Below are 13,329 nucleotides of genomic sequence, written 5' to 3'. Positions count from 1 at the left end.
CACTCCCACATCAGATTTAGATTTAGTTTGCTGGTCCAAGCTGGCCGCCTTTTCTGCACCTGATGGGGGAAGGGGTGCCAACTTGCCAGGCACTCCCGCGCCAGATGGAAATCTAGTCTGCCAGTCCGACCTAGCTGCCTTTCCCACACCCAGCGGGGGAGAGGGTGCTGACTTGCCAGGCGCTCCCGCACCAGATCTAGATTTAGTCTGACAGCCCGACATGGCTACCTTTCCTGTGTCCGGTGGGGGACGAGGCGCTGGCTTGCGAGGCCAGACTTCTATTTAGTGTGACGCGGCCTCTGACAGCCCTGACCCGCCCTCTCCCCCGGAGAGGCAGCGGGAGCACATTCCAGCGTGCGACCACTGCGCACATCGCCGACGACTGCCACTAGGCCTGACTGCGTGGCAAAAATCAGCTCCACCATGCTGCACAGCTGAGAAACACCACCGCCAGGAAACCCCCATGCAGCCCTGTCGCCGCCAAGAAACCCCCACGCAGCCCTGTTAAGGCTCACTGCAGCCTGCCCGGCTGCTAACAACTTTGTCGCTCCTCTGTTCGAACTCTGTTTTCTTTCTTTTTTTTTTTTTCTAACTTTACTGAGCCAGAAGAAAAGGAAAAAAAAAAAAAAAGAGAGAGTACTTCCCTGACAGAAGAGCTGCCAGATTCCAATTTGTTCTCCTGGGGGGAGAGGGAACTAGGTCCACCAGCTATACACTCCCCTGAGTGGCAGCAGATCGAGCCAAACCAGGGTCTCCGACCAGCTGCTCATATTCCTCACCACCAGGGCCTAGCAACCTCCTAGGAGGATAACTTGACAAGTTTGAGATTCTCTTCTTCCTGATCTCCCCCCGCCCCCCAGTCTGCAGGGATTGCATCTCTATCTGCTGGAGACAGAGAAATACTAAGGGACTGCAGGTGGCACACTAGGTTATATGGCAGTATCAGTAAAACTGTGTCTCCATTTGCTGGAGGGGAGGCAAAACCCAGGAGTCTGGACTGATCTGGGTACATACAGGGAAAATGAGTTACATTTGCTTATTTAGTTTTAAAAAGAGTAGAAAACCTCATTTCAAACAGATGAGCTACTGTTTGCACTGTATTAAAAGAAGATCATGAGAGGTCTTGAACGAGTAGATGTGACTCGGTTAATTTCACTTTCGAATAATAGAAGGACTAGGAGGCATTCCATGAAGTTAGCAAGTAGCACATTTAAGACTAATCGGAGAAAATTCTTTTTCACTCAACGCACAATAAAGCTCTGGAATTTATTGCCAGAGGATGTGGTTAGTGCAGTTAGTGTAGCTGGGTTCAAAAAAGATTTGGATAAGTTCTTGGAGGAGAAGTCCATTAATGGCTATTAATCAATTTTACTTAGGGAATAGCCACTGCTATTAATTGCATCAGTAGCATGGGATCTTCTTAGTGTTTGGGTAATTGCCAGCATCCTGGTTCCAACAGAGGCCTGGTTTTGGCCTCTGTTGGAAACAGGATGCTGGGCTTGATGGACCCTTGGTCTGACCCAGCATGGCAATTTCTTATGTTCTTATGTGATTTTTTTTTTGTCTCTTTGTATTGTATTGATTTTATTTTCTTTTGTGTTATGGTTTGAACAAGTCTTCTGCCCAATTAATTGTGTGTGTGTGTTGGGGGGGGGGGGTTGGGGGGATATTTGTATTAGATTGAACTGTGTTGAGATCTGCTGTGTTTCAAGTTTTTTGCATGCAACTGTTATCTCAGAGATTTAATAAAGGATGCAAGTTTTTAAAAAAGGGACCGCAGGCACGTGGCTTGATTTTGCTGACATCTCTTCTTAGTGAAAATGGAGGAGGGCAGCATGCATACCACAGACTATTTTTTCTTTTTTTTTTTTTAATAGGAACCTCAGTCTTGCTCTTCTGCCAGCAAAAGGATATTTACTGCTGGGGTTGAGCGAGTGCTATGAGATGGTTTCCTGCCTATTAACAGGACACCGCAAAACCTTGAATCCAGAGATAACATGGAAGCAAGCACAGATCGCAACAACATTTTGGTGAAATGCCCTCAATTTCTTTGTGAGGCAAAAGTACAGAACAAAGCCTTTATTATACTAGCAAGCATGACAGAGAAAAGCATGCAGAGTGTACACACCACAAGTGGATAGCTCACTACTATACCCACATTTTCACACTCTTCGCACATGACCGTGCTGGTCAGTTCCCCAACAAAGATTCTCTCAATGAAGTTCAGCTTCACACCCTCTCTTCCGTAGGCTGAAAAAAGAAAAAAAAATTTTGGATTTCTTTACAAATGAAAGCCAAGCCACAACACACACTGGACTAGAGATGTAAGGATTGTGGGGGGGAGTCAAAGAAGGGAAGGTAACAAAGGAAAACCACAAAAGGCGACAAAATCAGAGAAGAGACAATGTTACAATGAGGTAACCTGTCTCTTTCTTCTGCTATCTTCTCCTCAGCCTTTAGGGTGCCTTCAGTTCATCCTACTAAGTAGCAACCCTTTCTCTCCAGACCTTTTCACCCTTATTAACTGCTGAGCAGTGTCTGAAAGCCCTGGGGCGTGCTGTATATCCGCACATTTCAGACTTTCTATCCTCTTTTCCAGGGGCGCTCAACCTTTTTACACGTGGGGGCCCAGCCTATGTCTGCACAGAAATCCAGTCTTCACATGGTTTAATGGCATGAGATCATAAACTGTCATATATTTATTAAATTAATAATCTGCCAAGCCACAGATCTCAGCGGAGAACAATGTAATAATCACGGAAATTCATTCACCAAACAGTACAGTGTCTCTAGAGGAACCCGTTAATTCATCCTCATGTATCAAGCCGCTAGTGGTGTTCTCCAGAAAGGAGGCAGAAACGACGGCAAAGGAATGGCAGAAGGTAGGGGTTCTTTTGTTCCCCTCCTGCATCTGGGGGTTGTCACTGCTAAACTCATGACATTATTAATAAGAACATAAGATTGTTATACTGGGTCAGACCAAAGGTCCATCAAGCCCAGAAGCCTGTTTCCAAGAGTAGCAAATCCAGTACCTGGCAGGATCCCAAGGGGTGGATAAATACCATGGCTGCTTATCCCAGGGATAGGAAGTGGACTTCTGGAACTCCATCTTAATAATGTTTATGGACATTTCCTCTAGGAACTTGTCCAAACCTTTTTTTTTTTTTTTTTTTTTTTTTAACGCAGCTACACTAATATCTTTCATCACATCCTCTCGCAATGAATTCCAAAACTTAATTATGCATTGAGTAAAATATATTTTCTCTAATTAGTTTTAAGTGTATCACCTAGTAACTTCATTATATGTCCTCTAGTCTTTGTACTTTTTTAAATAGTAAACAACCAAGTAACATTTATTTATTCTATGCCACTCATGGTTTTATAGACCTCTATCACATCTCCCCTCAGCCGTCTCTTCTCCAAGCTGAAGAGTTCTAACCTCTTTAGCCTTTCTTCATAGGGGAATTTGTTCCATCTCCTTTATCATCTTGGTCACTCACCCTTCTCTGTGATGTTTCTAATTCTGCTATATATTTCTTGAGATGTGGTGACCAGAACTGAACACAATACTCAAGATGAGGTTGCATCATGAAGGAATACAGAGATATGATATTCTCGGTTTTATTCTCCTTTCCTTGCCTAATAATCCCTAGCATTCTATTTGTTTTCTTGGCTGCTGCTGCACACTGAGCAGAACATTTCAACGTATTTTCAACGATAAAACCTAGATCTTTTTCTGAGTGGTGACTCCTAATGTGGAACTTTGCATTGTCTAGGTATAATTTGGGTTACTCTTCCCTAAATGCATCACTTTGCACTTGTCCACATTAAATTTAATTTGCCATTTGCATGCCCAGTCTCCCAGTTTTGTAAGGTCTTCTTGTAATTTCTCACAATCCTTTTGTGATTTGACTACTTTGAATAATTTTGTGTGATTGACAAATTTGATCACCTGACTTGTTGTTCCCATTTCCAGGTCATTTATAAATATATTACAAAAGCATCAGTCTCAGAACAGATCCCTGGGGCTCTCCACTGTTCACTTTTCTCCATTGGGAAAATTTACCATTTAGTCCTACTCTCTGTTTTCTATCTTTTAACCAATTGGCAATCCACAAAAGGACACTGCCCCCTAATTCCATGACTTTTTAGTTTCCTAAGAAGTCACTTTGTCAATTTCCTAAGAAGTCACTTTGTCAAATGTTTTCTGGAAATCCAGATGCACTATATCAACTGGCTCACTTTTATCCATATGTTTATTTATGCCCTCAAAAATATGTGGCAAATTTGTGAGGCAAGACTTTCCTTGGCTAAATCCATGCTGGCTTTGTCCCATTAAACTATGCTTATCTATATGTTCACCAATTTTGTTCTTTATGATAGAAACTATCATTTTGCCTGGCACAGATGTCAGACTCCCTGGTCTGTAGTTTCCTGGATCACCTCTTGATCCCTTTTTAAAAATTGGAGAAATTACTTACCCAATAATTTTGTTTTCCTTAGTGTAGACAGATGGACTCAGGACCAATGGGTATAGTGTACTCCTGATACCAGTTGGAGATGGAGTCATATACCCATGCAGGAAGCTCTGCTCTTCAGTATTCTCCTTGAAAAGCAATTGTGGATATATGTGTGTTTGATAACTTGATTAACTTAGACTGGTTGACATGATTTCTAGCTGGAGACTGCCGGTGCACTCAACTGAGAAACACAGACACCTGGCAACTATGGGTGTCTTAACTAGGGGTAAAGTCTGGCTTACCCGTGCTTGCCTTGCTCTCAGGGATTTCCCCCCTAGGTTTCCGTATTTTAGGGCAGCCGTGGGCGGGATGCTGAGTCCATCTGCCTACACTAAGGAAAACGAAATTATCAGGTAAGTAATTTCTCCATTTCCTAGCATGTAGCAGATGGACTCAGGACCAATGGGATGTACAAAAGCTACTCCCGAACCGGATGGGAGGCTGCCCGTGTCCACTTAGTACTGCCCTTGTGAATGCTGTGTCCTCCTTGGCCTGCACATCCAGGCGGTAGAACCTCGAGAAGGTGTGAATGGAGGACCATGTTGCCACCCGACCGATCTCGGCGGGTGACAACATCTTGGTTTCTGCCCAGGTCACTGCCTGGGGCCTTGTGGAGTGGGCCTTGACTTGTAGAGGTGGAGGCTTTCCTGCATCTACGTAGGCCGCCTTGAATACTTCTTTGATCCAGCGGGCTATGGTTGCCCGCGAGGCCGCTTCCCCTTGTTTCTTCCCGCTGTGAAGTATGAATAGGTGGTCAGTCTTTTGTACGGATTCCGCTCTTTCCAGGTATCAGATGGTGAAGAAGGCGTGAGTCTTCCGAGTCCTTCTGCTCGTCTGGAGATGGCAGCGAGATGATTTGGTTTAGATGGAAATGAGAAACCACCTTTGGAAGGAAGGAGGGGACAATGCGGAGCTGTATGGATCCCGGTGTGAATCTAAGGAACAATTCCCAAAAGGATAGTGCTTGAAGTTCAGAGATGCGATGGGCTGAACATATTGCTACTAGGAATGCAGTCTTCAAGGTCAGGAGCCGTAGTGATAGACAGCGAGTAGGTCTGAAAGAAGCTCCCGCCAGGAAGTCTGGTACTAGATTGAGATTCCATAGGGGCACCGGCCACTTCAGTGGTGGTCGGATTTATTTGACCCCTCTCAGGAAACGGGATACGTTTAGATGGGATGATAGCGTGATGCCGTCCACTATGACTCTGAAGCAGGCCAGCGCAGCCACTTGAACCTTGATGGAGTTGAGAGACAATCCCTTCATCAGGCCATCCTTCAGGAATTCCAGGATCATGGGGATTTTGACTGCTCGCGGAAGGATGTTGCGGTCCTCACACCAGGCCTTGAATATTCTCCATATTTGTATGTAAGTTAGAGACGTGGAGAACTTGCGCGCTCGAAGCAAGGTGTCTATCACTGCTCCCAAGTATCCACTCTTTTTCAGGCGAGTCCTCTCAATGGCCAGACCATAAGAGAGAATAGAGTTGGGTCTTCGTGGAGGATCGATCTTTGCTGGAGCAAGTCCCTGTGTGAGGGTAGACACAGAATCCTCCACCAGAAGCCTTCGCATGTCTGCATACCATGGACTTCTGGGCCAGTCCGGAGCCACTAGAAGTACTAGCCCCCTGTGGCATTCTATCTTGCTTATGATCCCACCCAGTAGTGGCCATGGGGGAAAGGTATACAGCAGATCTTCCTGTGGCCAGGTCTGGATGAGAGCATTGATTCCCTGGGATTGCGGTTCTCGTCTGTGGCTGAAGAACTTGGGAACTTGGGCATTGGACCGGGTTGCCAGCAGATCCATGGCTGGTATTCCCCAGCGGTTTACTATCAACTAGAAGGCTGTGGTCGACAGCATCCATTCCCCTGGGTCTAGACTCTCTCTGCTGAGGTAATCTGCAGTGACGTTGTCTTTGCCCGCGATGTGGGCAGCTGAGATCCCTTGTAGGTTGCTTCCGCTCACGCCATTAGGGGGTCTATTTCCAGGTACACCTGTTGGCTTCTGGTTCCTCCCTGGCAGTTGATGTAGGCCACTGTTGTGGCGTTGTCCGATATGACTGACAGATTTGCCCCGGAGTCTGTGACTGAATCAAAGGCAGGCTAGTCTGACTGCCCGGGATTCCAGTCGGTTGATGTTCCATCCGACTCTTCTTTGTCCCATTGCCCCTGGGCCGTCGGTTCCTGGCAGTGTGCTCCCCATCCTCATAGGCTCGCATCCGTGGTGAGCAAGACCCAGGTCGGTGGGGATAGCCTTACTCCCTTGCTCAAATGGTCTTCTTGTAGCCACCATTGGAGCTGGGACTGCACCTCTGCCGGTAGCTGGAGGCAAACGGAGTAGTTCTGGGACATCAGGTTCCATCACGACAGCAGGGACCTTTGTAGTGGTCGCATGTGGGCCCTTGCCCATGGGACGACTTCTAGTGTTGATGTCATGAGGCCAAGGACCTGGAGGTAGTCCAGTATCTTGGGGCGAAAACAGGTCAAAAGGTTTCTCAACTGGTCCATCAGTTCCTTCTCCTTATAGGGGGAAGAACGACCTTGTCCTGTCTGGTGTTGAACCAGACTCCCAGGTATTCTAGTGATTGGGAGGGCTGCAGGCAGCTCTTGGATGTGTTGACGACTCACCCGAGATTCTGCAGGAGATTCTTGACTCTGGTGGTTGCCTGGTGACTTTCCTCTGGAGATTTTGCCCTGATCAGCCAATCGTCCAGATACGTATGTAAGAGGATTACTTCTTTCCTCAACCATAATTTTGGTGAACGTCCGAGGGGCAGTAGCTAGTCCGAAGGGTAGCACCCGGAACTAGTAATGATGGTCCAGTATCGCGAAGCGTAGAAAGCGCTGATGGTCGCGATGGACCGGGATGTGGAGATAGGCTTCTGACAGATCCAGAGAGGCCAGGAATTCTCCCGGCTGTACTGCCCTTATGAGCGATCGTAGGGTTTCCATGCGGAAGTGTGGTACCCTCAGGTAGCGATTAACGGACTTGAGGTCCAGGATGGGCCAGAACGTTCCCTCTTTCTTGGGGACGATAAAATAGATGGAATAGTGCCCAGTATTTTGTTGGTGCGTGGGCACCGGTGTTATCGCCTTTAGGGTGAGGAGTTTTGTCAGCATGGTTGACACCGCCGTCCTCTTGGAGGGGGCGTGGCACGGTGATTTCACAAATTTGTTTGGAGGGATACTGTGGAAGTCCAAGTAGTATCCCTCTCGAATGATGGTTAGGACCTACTTGTCCGACGTTGTCTCGACCCATCTTTGGTAGAATAGGGCAAGCCTGCACCCTATGGCTTCTTCCTGTGGATGGGTCTGTTGATTCTCATTATGGGGTGCGGCTGGGGCCTGGACCTGAGCCAGCTCCCCTCTTGTTGTGTCTGTTCCGAAAGGACTGGCCCCTGCCTGCAGGGTGAGGTGCTTGGTATGTGTTCTTGTACAGTCTGAAACGCTGGGATCCTCTGCCCTTGGATCTTCGGGGAGAGGGGCGTTGGTTTATTTTGCTCCTGTCCTCCGGTAACTGAGGTACTGGGGATTCGCCCCATTTATCGGCTAACTTCTCCAGTTCGCTTCCGAACAGGAGGGCTCCTTTAAAAGGCATTCTCGTGAGTTTTGTCTTGGAAGTTGCATCGGCTGACCAACTTCGGAGCCAGAGTTGTCCTCTGGCTGCCACTATGGATGAGACACCCCTGGCTGAGGTGCGCACCAGGTCAGAGGTCGCATCCGTGAGGAAAGATATCGCCGGTTCTAATGTTTCGACGGATGTGGTTGCGTCCCTGGACAGTGACAAACAGGCATGTGTCACCACGGCGCAGCAGGCAGCAATCTGCAGGAACATAGCTGCGACATCATATCACTGTTTAAGGATGGATTCCTGATGTCTGTCCTGGACATGCTTGAGTGCAGCTCCTTCTTCGACTGGAATGGTGGTACACTTTGAGACCGCGCAGACCATGGAGTCCACTTTGGGGAACCCCAGGAGTTCTTTGGCTGAGGGTTCCAGGGGGTATAGGGCTTCTAGGGTCCATCCTCCTTTGAAGCTGGCCTCCGGGGCATTCCATTCCAGGTCAATCAGTTGTTACACGGCCTGCAGCATTGGGAAATGGCATGAGGCTTGACGAAGCCTGACCAGAACCGGGTTCGTCTTTGACTCTGCTGTGGAACTTGTGCCTGGGATGGCCAGTGTCTTCAGGCTCAGCGACACAAGATCTGATAGCTCGTCTTTGGAGAAGAAACGCATCATGGTTCGGTATGGTTCCATCCCTGAAGGGATTTCCTCTTCCTCCAGGGAATCCGGCTCTTCTGAGGTGTCTGTGTCCCCTAAGAGGAAGCTTTTGTCCGGAGGAGGCACGTCTCGGGGTGGAGGCACGTCTTGGGGAGGATGAGAAGGGCCTGAAAGCTTTTGTTCTTCTGGTGGGGATTGAGGCTGTGTCACCGATGGTATTGATTGCGGCTGGACGAAGGTTTGCAGTCCTTTGAAGAATTCCACCCAGAAAAAGGTCCCTGGGCCCATACTGAATCCAGCGGTGTTCCCCGAGGAGCCCATCTGAGGAAGGCTGGAGCCGAGGATAGAGAGGTCCGGTGTACTATCATTGGTGGAGCCGGATTCCTCTACTGGCTGAGGAGGGCCTTGTCTCGGTTCCCCCAGAGCCTCTTCACACTGTAAGCACAGGGCAGAGGTCACTTCCTATTGCGCAGCTCTCAGGTGGCAAGCTGGCAGAGGGCTTGTCCCTTGGCTTTCTTGGCCAGTGATGCCATGATTTGTGCGTGTGGAGCGGTTCCAAACTCGTCTATGTGTGTGCTCCGGGAAGCTTATTTGTGCGTTCCGGGTGCGCAGATGCTGTGCGTGCAAGATGTGCATGCAGACCTGTGCTTGGTGAGATGCTTCTGCTGCTGTGCGCACAAGCTAATTTGTGCTCCCGGCACCGCAACTGTGCCGCTGTGCGCCCGGCACCGTTGTGCACGTTGTTGTGTGCATGGCACAGATGCGTGCGCCGCTGTGCGCACAAGTAGTTTGTGCGCCTGGCTCACCGCTGTGCGCATGGCTCAGCTGTGCGGACAAGACAGCGATCAAGGGAGGGAAAATGGTACTGACGACGCGGGCAAGATGGCGACCCCCCTGGAGGGTCTCCACGTGGAGGGACCCTCGCGTCGGATCGGGGCCTAGCATGGACGGGGCTGCTCAACCTGATGGGACAGACGCCGGCTGGCAATCTGTGCGGCTCACTGAGCCTCGGAGACCGGAGACTTAAATAAAAGTTTCTACCTTACCTTGTCTCGGTGCTTCCCGGTTTTGTGCCGGGCGGTCTCCAGCTGCGGGGGAAGAGTGGAATACCTTCACTGCCGCACTCGGTATTGCATCCGCTGCCTCTCAGCCACTCCTGTTCCTGGGGGCTAAGTCCATGCCGGGAACCGGCTATCGGACCGAGGTTTACCTCTGAGGGATCTCGGAAATCACCTCAGGAATTCTCGACTGGGGAAGGGACCCTTAGGTATCACCGCAGGAGAGCGGGGCTCGTCTTGTAGAGGTAAGATTTTCTTTCTTCTTTGGTTTGGATTTCGTCTATCGCTGTGCAAGCGTGTGTAGAGTCCCAAACTGCTAAGGAGACGGAAAAATACTGAAGAGCAGAGCTTCCTGCATGAGTATATGTAGTGCTGACATCAGATTGAAATCCGACTCCGTCTCCAACTGCTATTAGGAGTACACTATACCCATTGGTCCTGAGTCCATCTGCTACACGCTAGGAAATGTTTTTTTGCATTCTGATGTTGATGTGAATAAAGATATTAAAAAAAAATTGGCATTACACTGGCAACCCTCCAGGTTTCAGGTACTGCAGACACTTTTAATGATAGTTTACAAATTACCAAAAGCAGTTCTGCAATTTCATTTTTTTTCAGCCCGCTGGGATGTATACCATTTGGACCAACCCAGATTAGGGGACAGGTATATGAAAGAAAACAAAATTTTTCCATCCATGGTACAACACGAGAACAAGGTCCGCTGGGGATATATGGGAGACAGAGGATCAGCTGCCCCTTCAACCTTCTTCTACCTATTACCTGTGTTTATTTTTGTAAAGAGAAATTCTGACACACTTTTAAAGCAGAAAAAAACCCTATGGAATACTGGTAACAGAAAATAAAAAAATACAAAATAATCAGAAAATTAGCGAGCATAGGGGCATTCATATGTTAAAGGTGATAATAACAAACACTTGGAGCCACACTTAGCTCCTTAATATGAAAGTCTACCAGATTATTATCACAGCCCATATGACGTGCAATTTTACACACACACACACATTATATATATATCTACTAGATAAATGAAGCTTGACCGACGTGCCGCAAATGCGCAGTAGAGAGCAACTCTACCGCGCATGCGCGGGCAGCACGTCCATCAGAGCTTGCCAGTAACCAAAATGGCGCAGCGAGGAGCACGAGCAGTAACGGCGGCGGCGAGCAGTAGCGGAGGCGGCGCGCGCGAGGGAGGGAGGGACCTCTCCCGGAGATCTTCCGTCTGCGCCATCCGAAGGGGTTGTGAATGAGGGGAGGGGGGAGGAAGTGACTGAGGGGAAGGGAGGAGGGAGGAGAGAATGACTGAGGGGGGGGAGGGGGAGGGAGGAGAGAGTGACTGAGGGGAGGGGGGAGGGAGGAGAGAGTGAAGGAGGGGAGGGGAGAGAGTGACTGAGGGGGGGAGGGGGAGGGGAGGAGAGTGAGGGGAGGGGGAGGGAGAATGAGGGATAAGGAAATGGACTAAAAAAAAAAGTTAATGTAGCCCGTTGTTACGGGCTTAACGGCTAATATATATATATAGTCTGTTCTTTCTTCTTTACAGAGTTGTTTTTATCATCAATTAACAACAATTTTAGAAAACACCGTTAAATGTAAAATCCAATGTGAAATAAACATCCCAAATTCACCATCTATAAAAGTTCTGAGCAGGGTTCAGAAGTCCTTCAGGGCCTAAGGCCTTAAAAACGACGTCAACCTACTGCAGCCAAATGGGAAAAAAAAGAAAAAAAAAAAGAATTTTGTTGTGGCCATTATTGCTACTCTTTAGAAAGTAGGAACCTTCCAGGAATCTGTGGCTTAAATCTCAGCTGCCCACTACAGGAGAATGGTCCCTTCTCTACTGCCCCAATTGGCACCAGATGGCGCCGGCACATCAGGCACAAGTGCTTTGCTTTGTTGGAGGGACTGCATGACCAGCCAGACTGGCTGCACAAACCATCACCATCTGTGGGACTCATTCGGTCACTGTCCCTCACAAGGCAGAAGTGCAATGCCACCAAACTGGGAGGCTTTTGATCGAGTGCCACAAAACACAAGAGGTGGTAAACCTTTTCCATTTTATTTCGAATAATGGTAGCCCCTCACCCCCAAAAAGAAGTGTTGTGCCAGCATTTTCAGACGCTCTGCTAAATCTAACGTAAAGCCCAACGCTCCCACGCCTGCCCAGGGCCAGCTTACCCTTGACTTTTCTCTTGGTTTCCTCATCTGCCGATTTGGTGGTCGGATTGTTGAAGGCTCGCAGGATGCTGGACTGGATACGCTGTAACGCAAAACCAACACACCATTTGTTGTTATGTGAAATTGGGCATAAGCATGAGTTGTTGTCTGTTGTATCCCCTTAAACCTTTACAGGTCCATATTCAAAATCTAGAATTGAGCAGCTAAGTTAGGGGCGTTCGGGGGGGGCGTAACTGGGAGGAGTTGAGTTAGCCGGCTAAGTTTACCAGCTAACTTCAATATTCAGAGTTAGCCAGATGACTTAGCTGGCTAAATCTGGTCAGGCCTAAAGTTAGGTGGCTATGCTTAGCCGGCTAAATTCAATAGTGTGGTTTCTTTACTGAATATACCTCCAAGGTTAGCCCGATAACTTTATTCAGCTAACTCTGCTAGCCAGACTGTGTCTGAATATGGACTTCTTAGCTCCTTAGAAAAGATTAAATGGTTAAATAAATAAACACACACACAAATAATTCCAAAGCCATCGATTTTTTTTTCCCTCCCCCCACCCCTCAAAATATTCCAAAGCCCAATCATAAGCAACCAGTTAAAAGTCTCAAGGAGGACGCATTTTTGAGGGCGTTTGTCTGGGTAAATAGTAATCTGGCCCTCCCTCGGTGTGGGCTCAACACACACACACACACCGCATGGATATTTAGTCACATTTAGGGGAGGCGTTCCCAGTGGCGTGTTTAAGTTGTGGGGGAAGCAGGGAAGAAAATAAAGCAGATAGCTTACATTTCCATCTATGCCGTATGCTATTTTTATTGAAAAAAGACGTGAAAAAAATCCACTTCATACCTGCAGCATGTACTTCCTCTCGGAAAACTGGTGCAAAGTGCACGTGTTGGGAAAAAAAAAAAAAAAGTAACATACAGAACCCAGAAACAAGGTGGTCTACCACTAATAAAAAAAAACAACCACCTGAACCAACCTTCCCTCAAAACTGCACACCTTTCTTCCACCAGAGCCCATGCCTTCTCAATTGCTGGCCCAACACGATGGAATGCCCTACCTACCAGCCTTCGCCTAGAACCCTGCTCTTTCAAATTCAAAAAGACACTCAAAACCTGGCTGTTTACACAAGTCTACCCAGACTAACTTTGCCCAGCCTCTCCAGCCTCCCCTGCCTCCTTCCCCTTATCATAACTTCACCTTGCACTCAAGTCCATGCACTTATCACCCTGTTCTTTAACTGATAATATTATCAATACCATTTTAACTTGTTTGTTGCACCACCCATCTATGCTGCACTTTATATATCTCAAGTCTATAGTTGATCTGCTTTTTCACATTTACT

At 47.9% G+C, this 13,329-nt stretch overlaps 1 protein-coding gene across 4 annotated transcripts in view; it reads right to left on the bottom strand.

Annotated features, from left to right (window-relative positions):
* USP45 (ubiquitin specific peptidase 45) overlaps positions 1-13,329 on the bottom strand; it is a 204,974-nt gene that overhangs the window by 47,928 nt on the left and 143,717 nt on the right. For all 4 annotated transcript variants that reach the window (XR_003855613.1, XR_003855614.1, XM_029595370.1 and 1 more), the window contains 2 exons: positions 11,991-12,072; positions 2,159-2,250 (listed from right to left, as the gene is read on the bottom strand). Coding sequence is in view for 2 of the 4 variants with exons in the window: in XM_029595370.1 (XP_029451230.1) it covers positions 2,159-2,250; positions 11,991-12,072 (174 nt within the window). In the remaining 2 variants the exon portion in view is untranslated. The remainder of the gene's footprint in view (positions 1-2,158; positions 2,251-11,990; positions 12,073-13,329) is intronic.

Source organism: Rhinatrema bivittatum, chromosome 3 (genome assembly GCF_901001135.1).
Source record: "Rhinatrema bivittatum chromosome 3, aRhiBiv1.1, whole genome shotgun sequence".
NCBI classification, from domain to species: domain Eukaryota; kingdom Metazoa; phylum Chordata; class Amphibia; order Gymnophiona; family Rhinatrematidae; genus Rhinatrema; species Rhinatrema bivittatum.
Note: the sequence above shows the minus strand (reverse complement) of the source record. Positions and strands in the feature narration are given on the sequence as shown.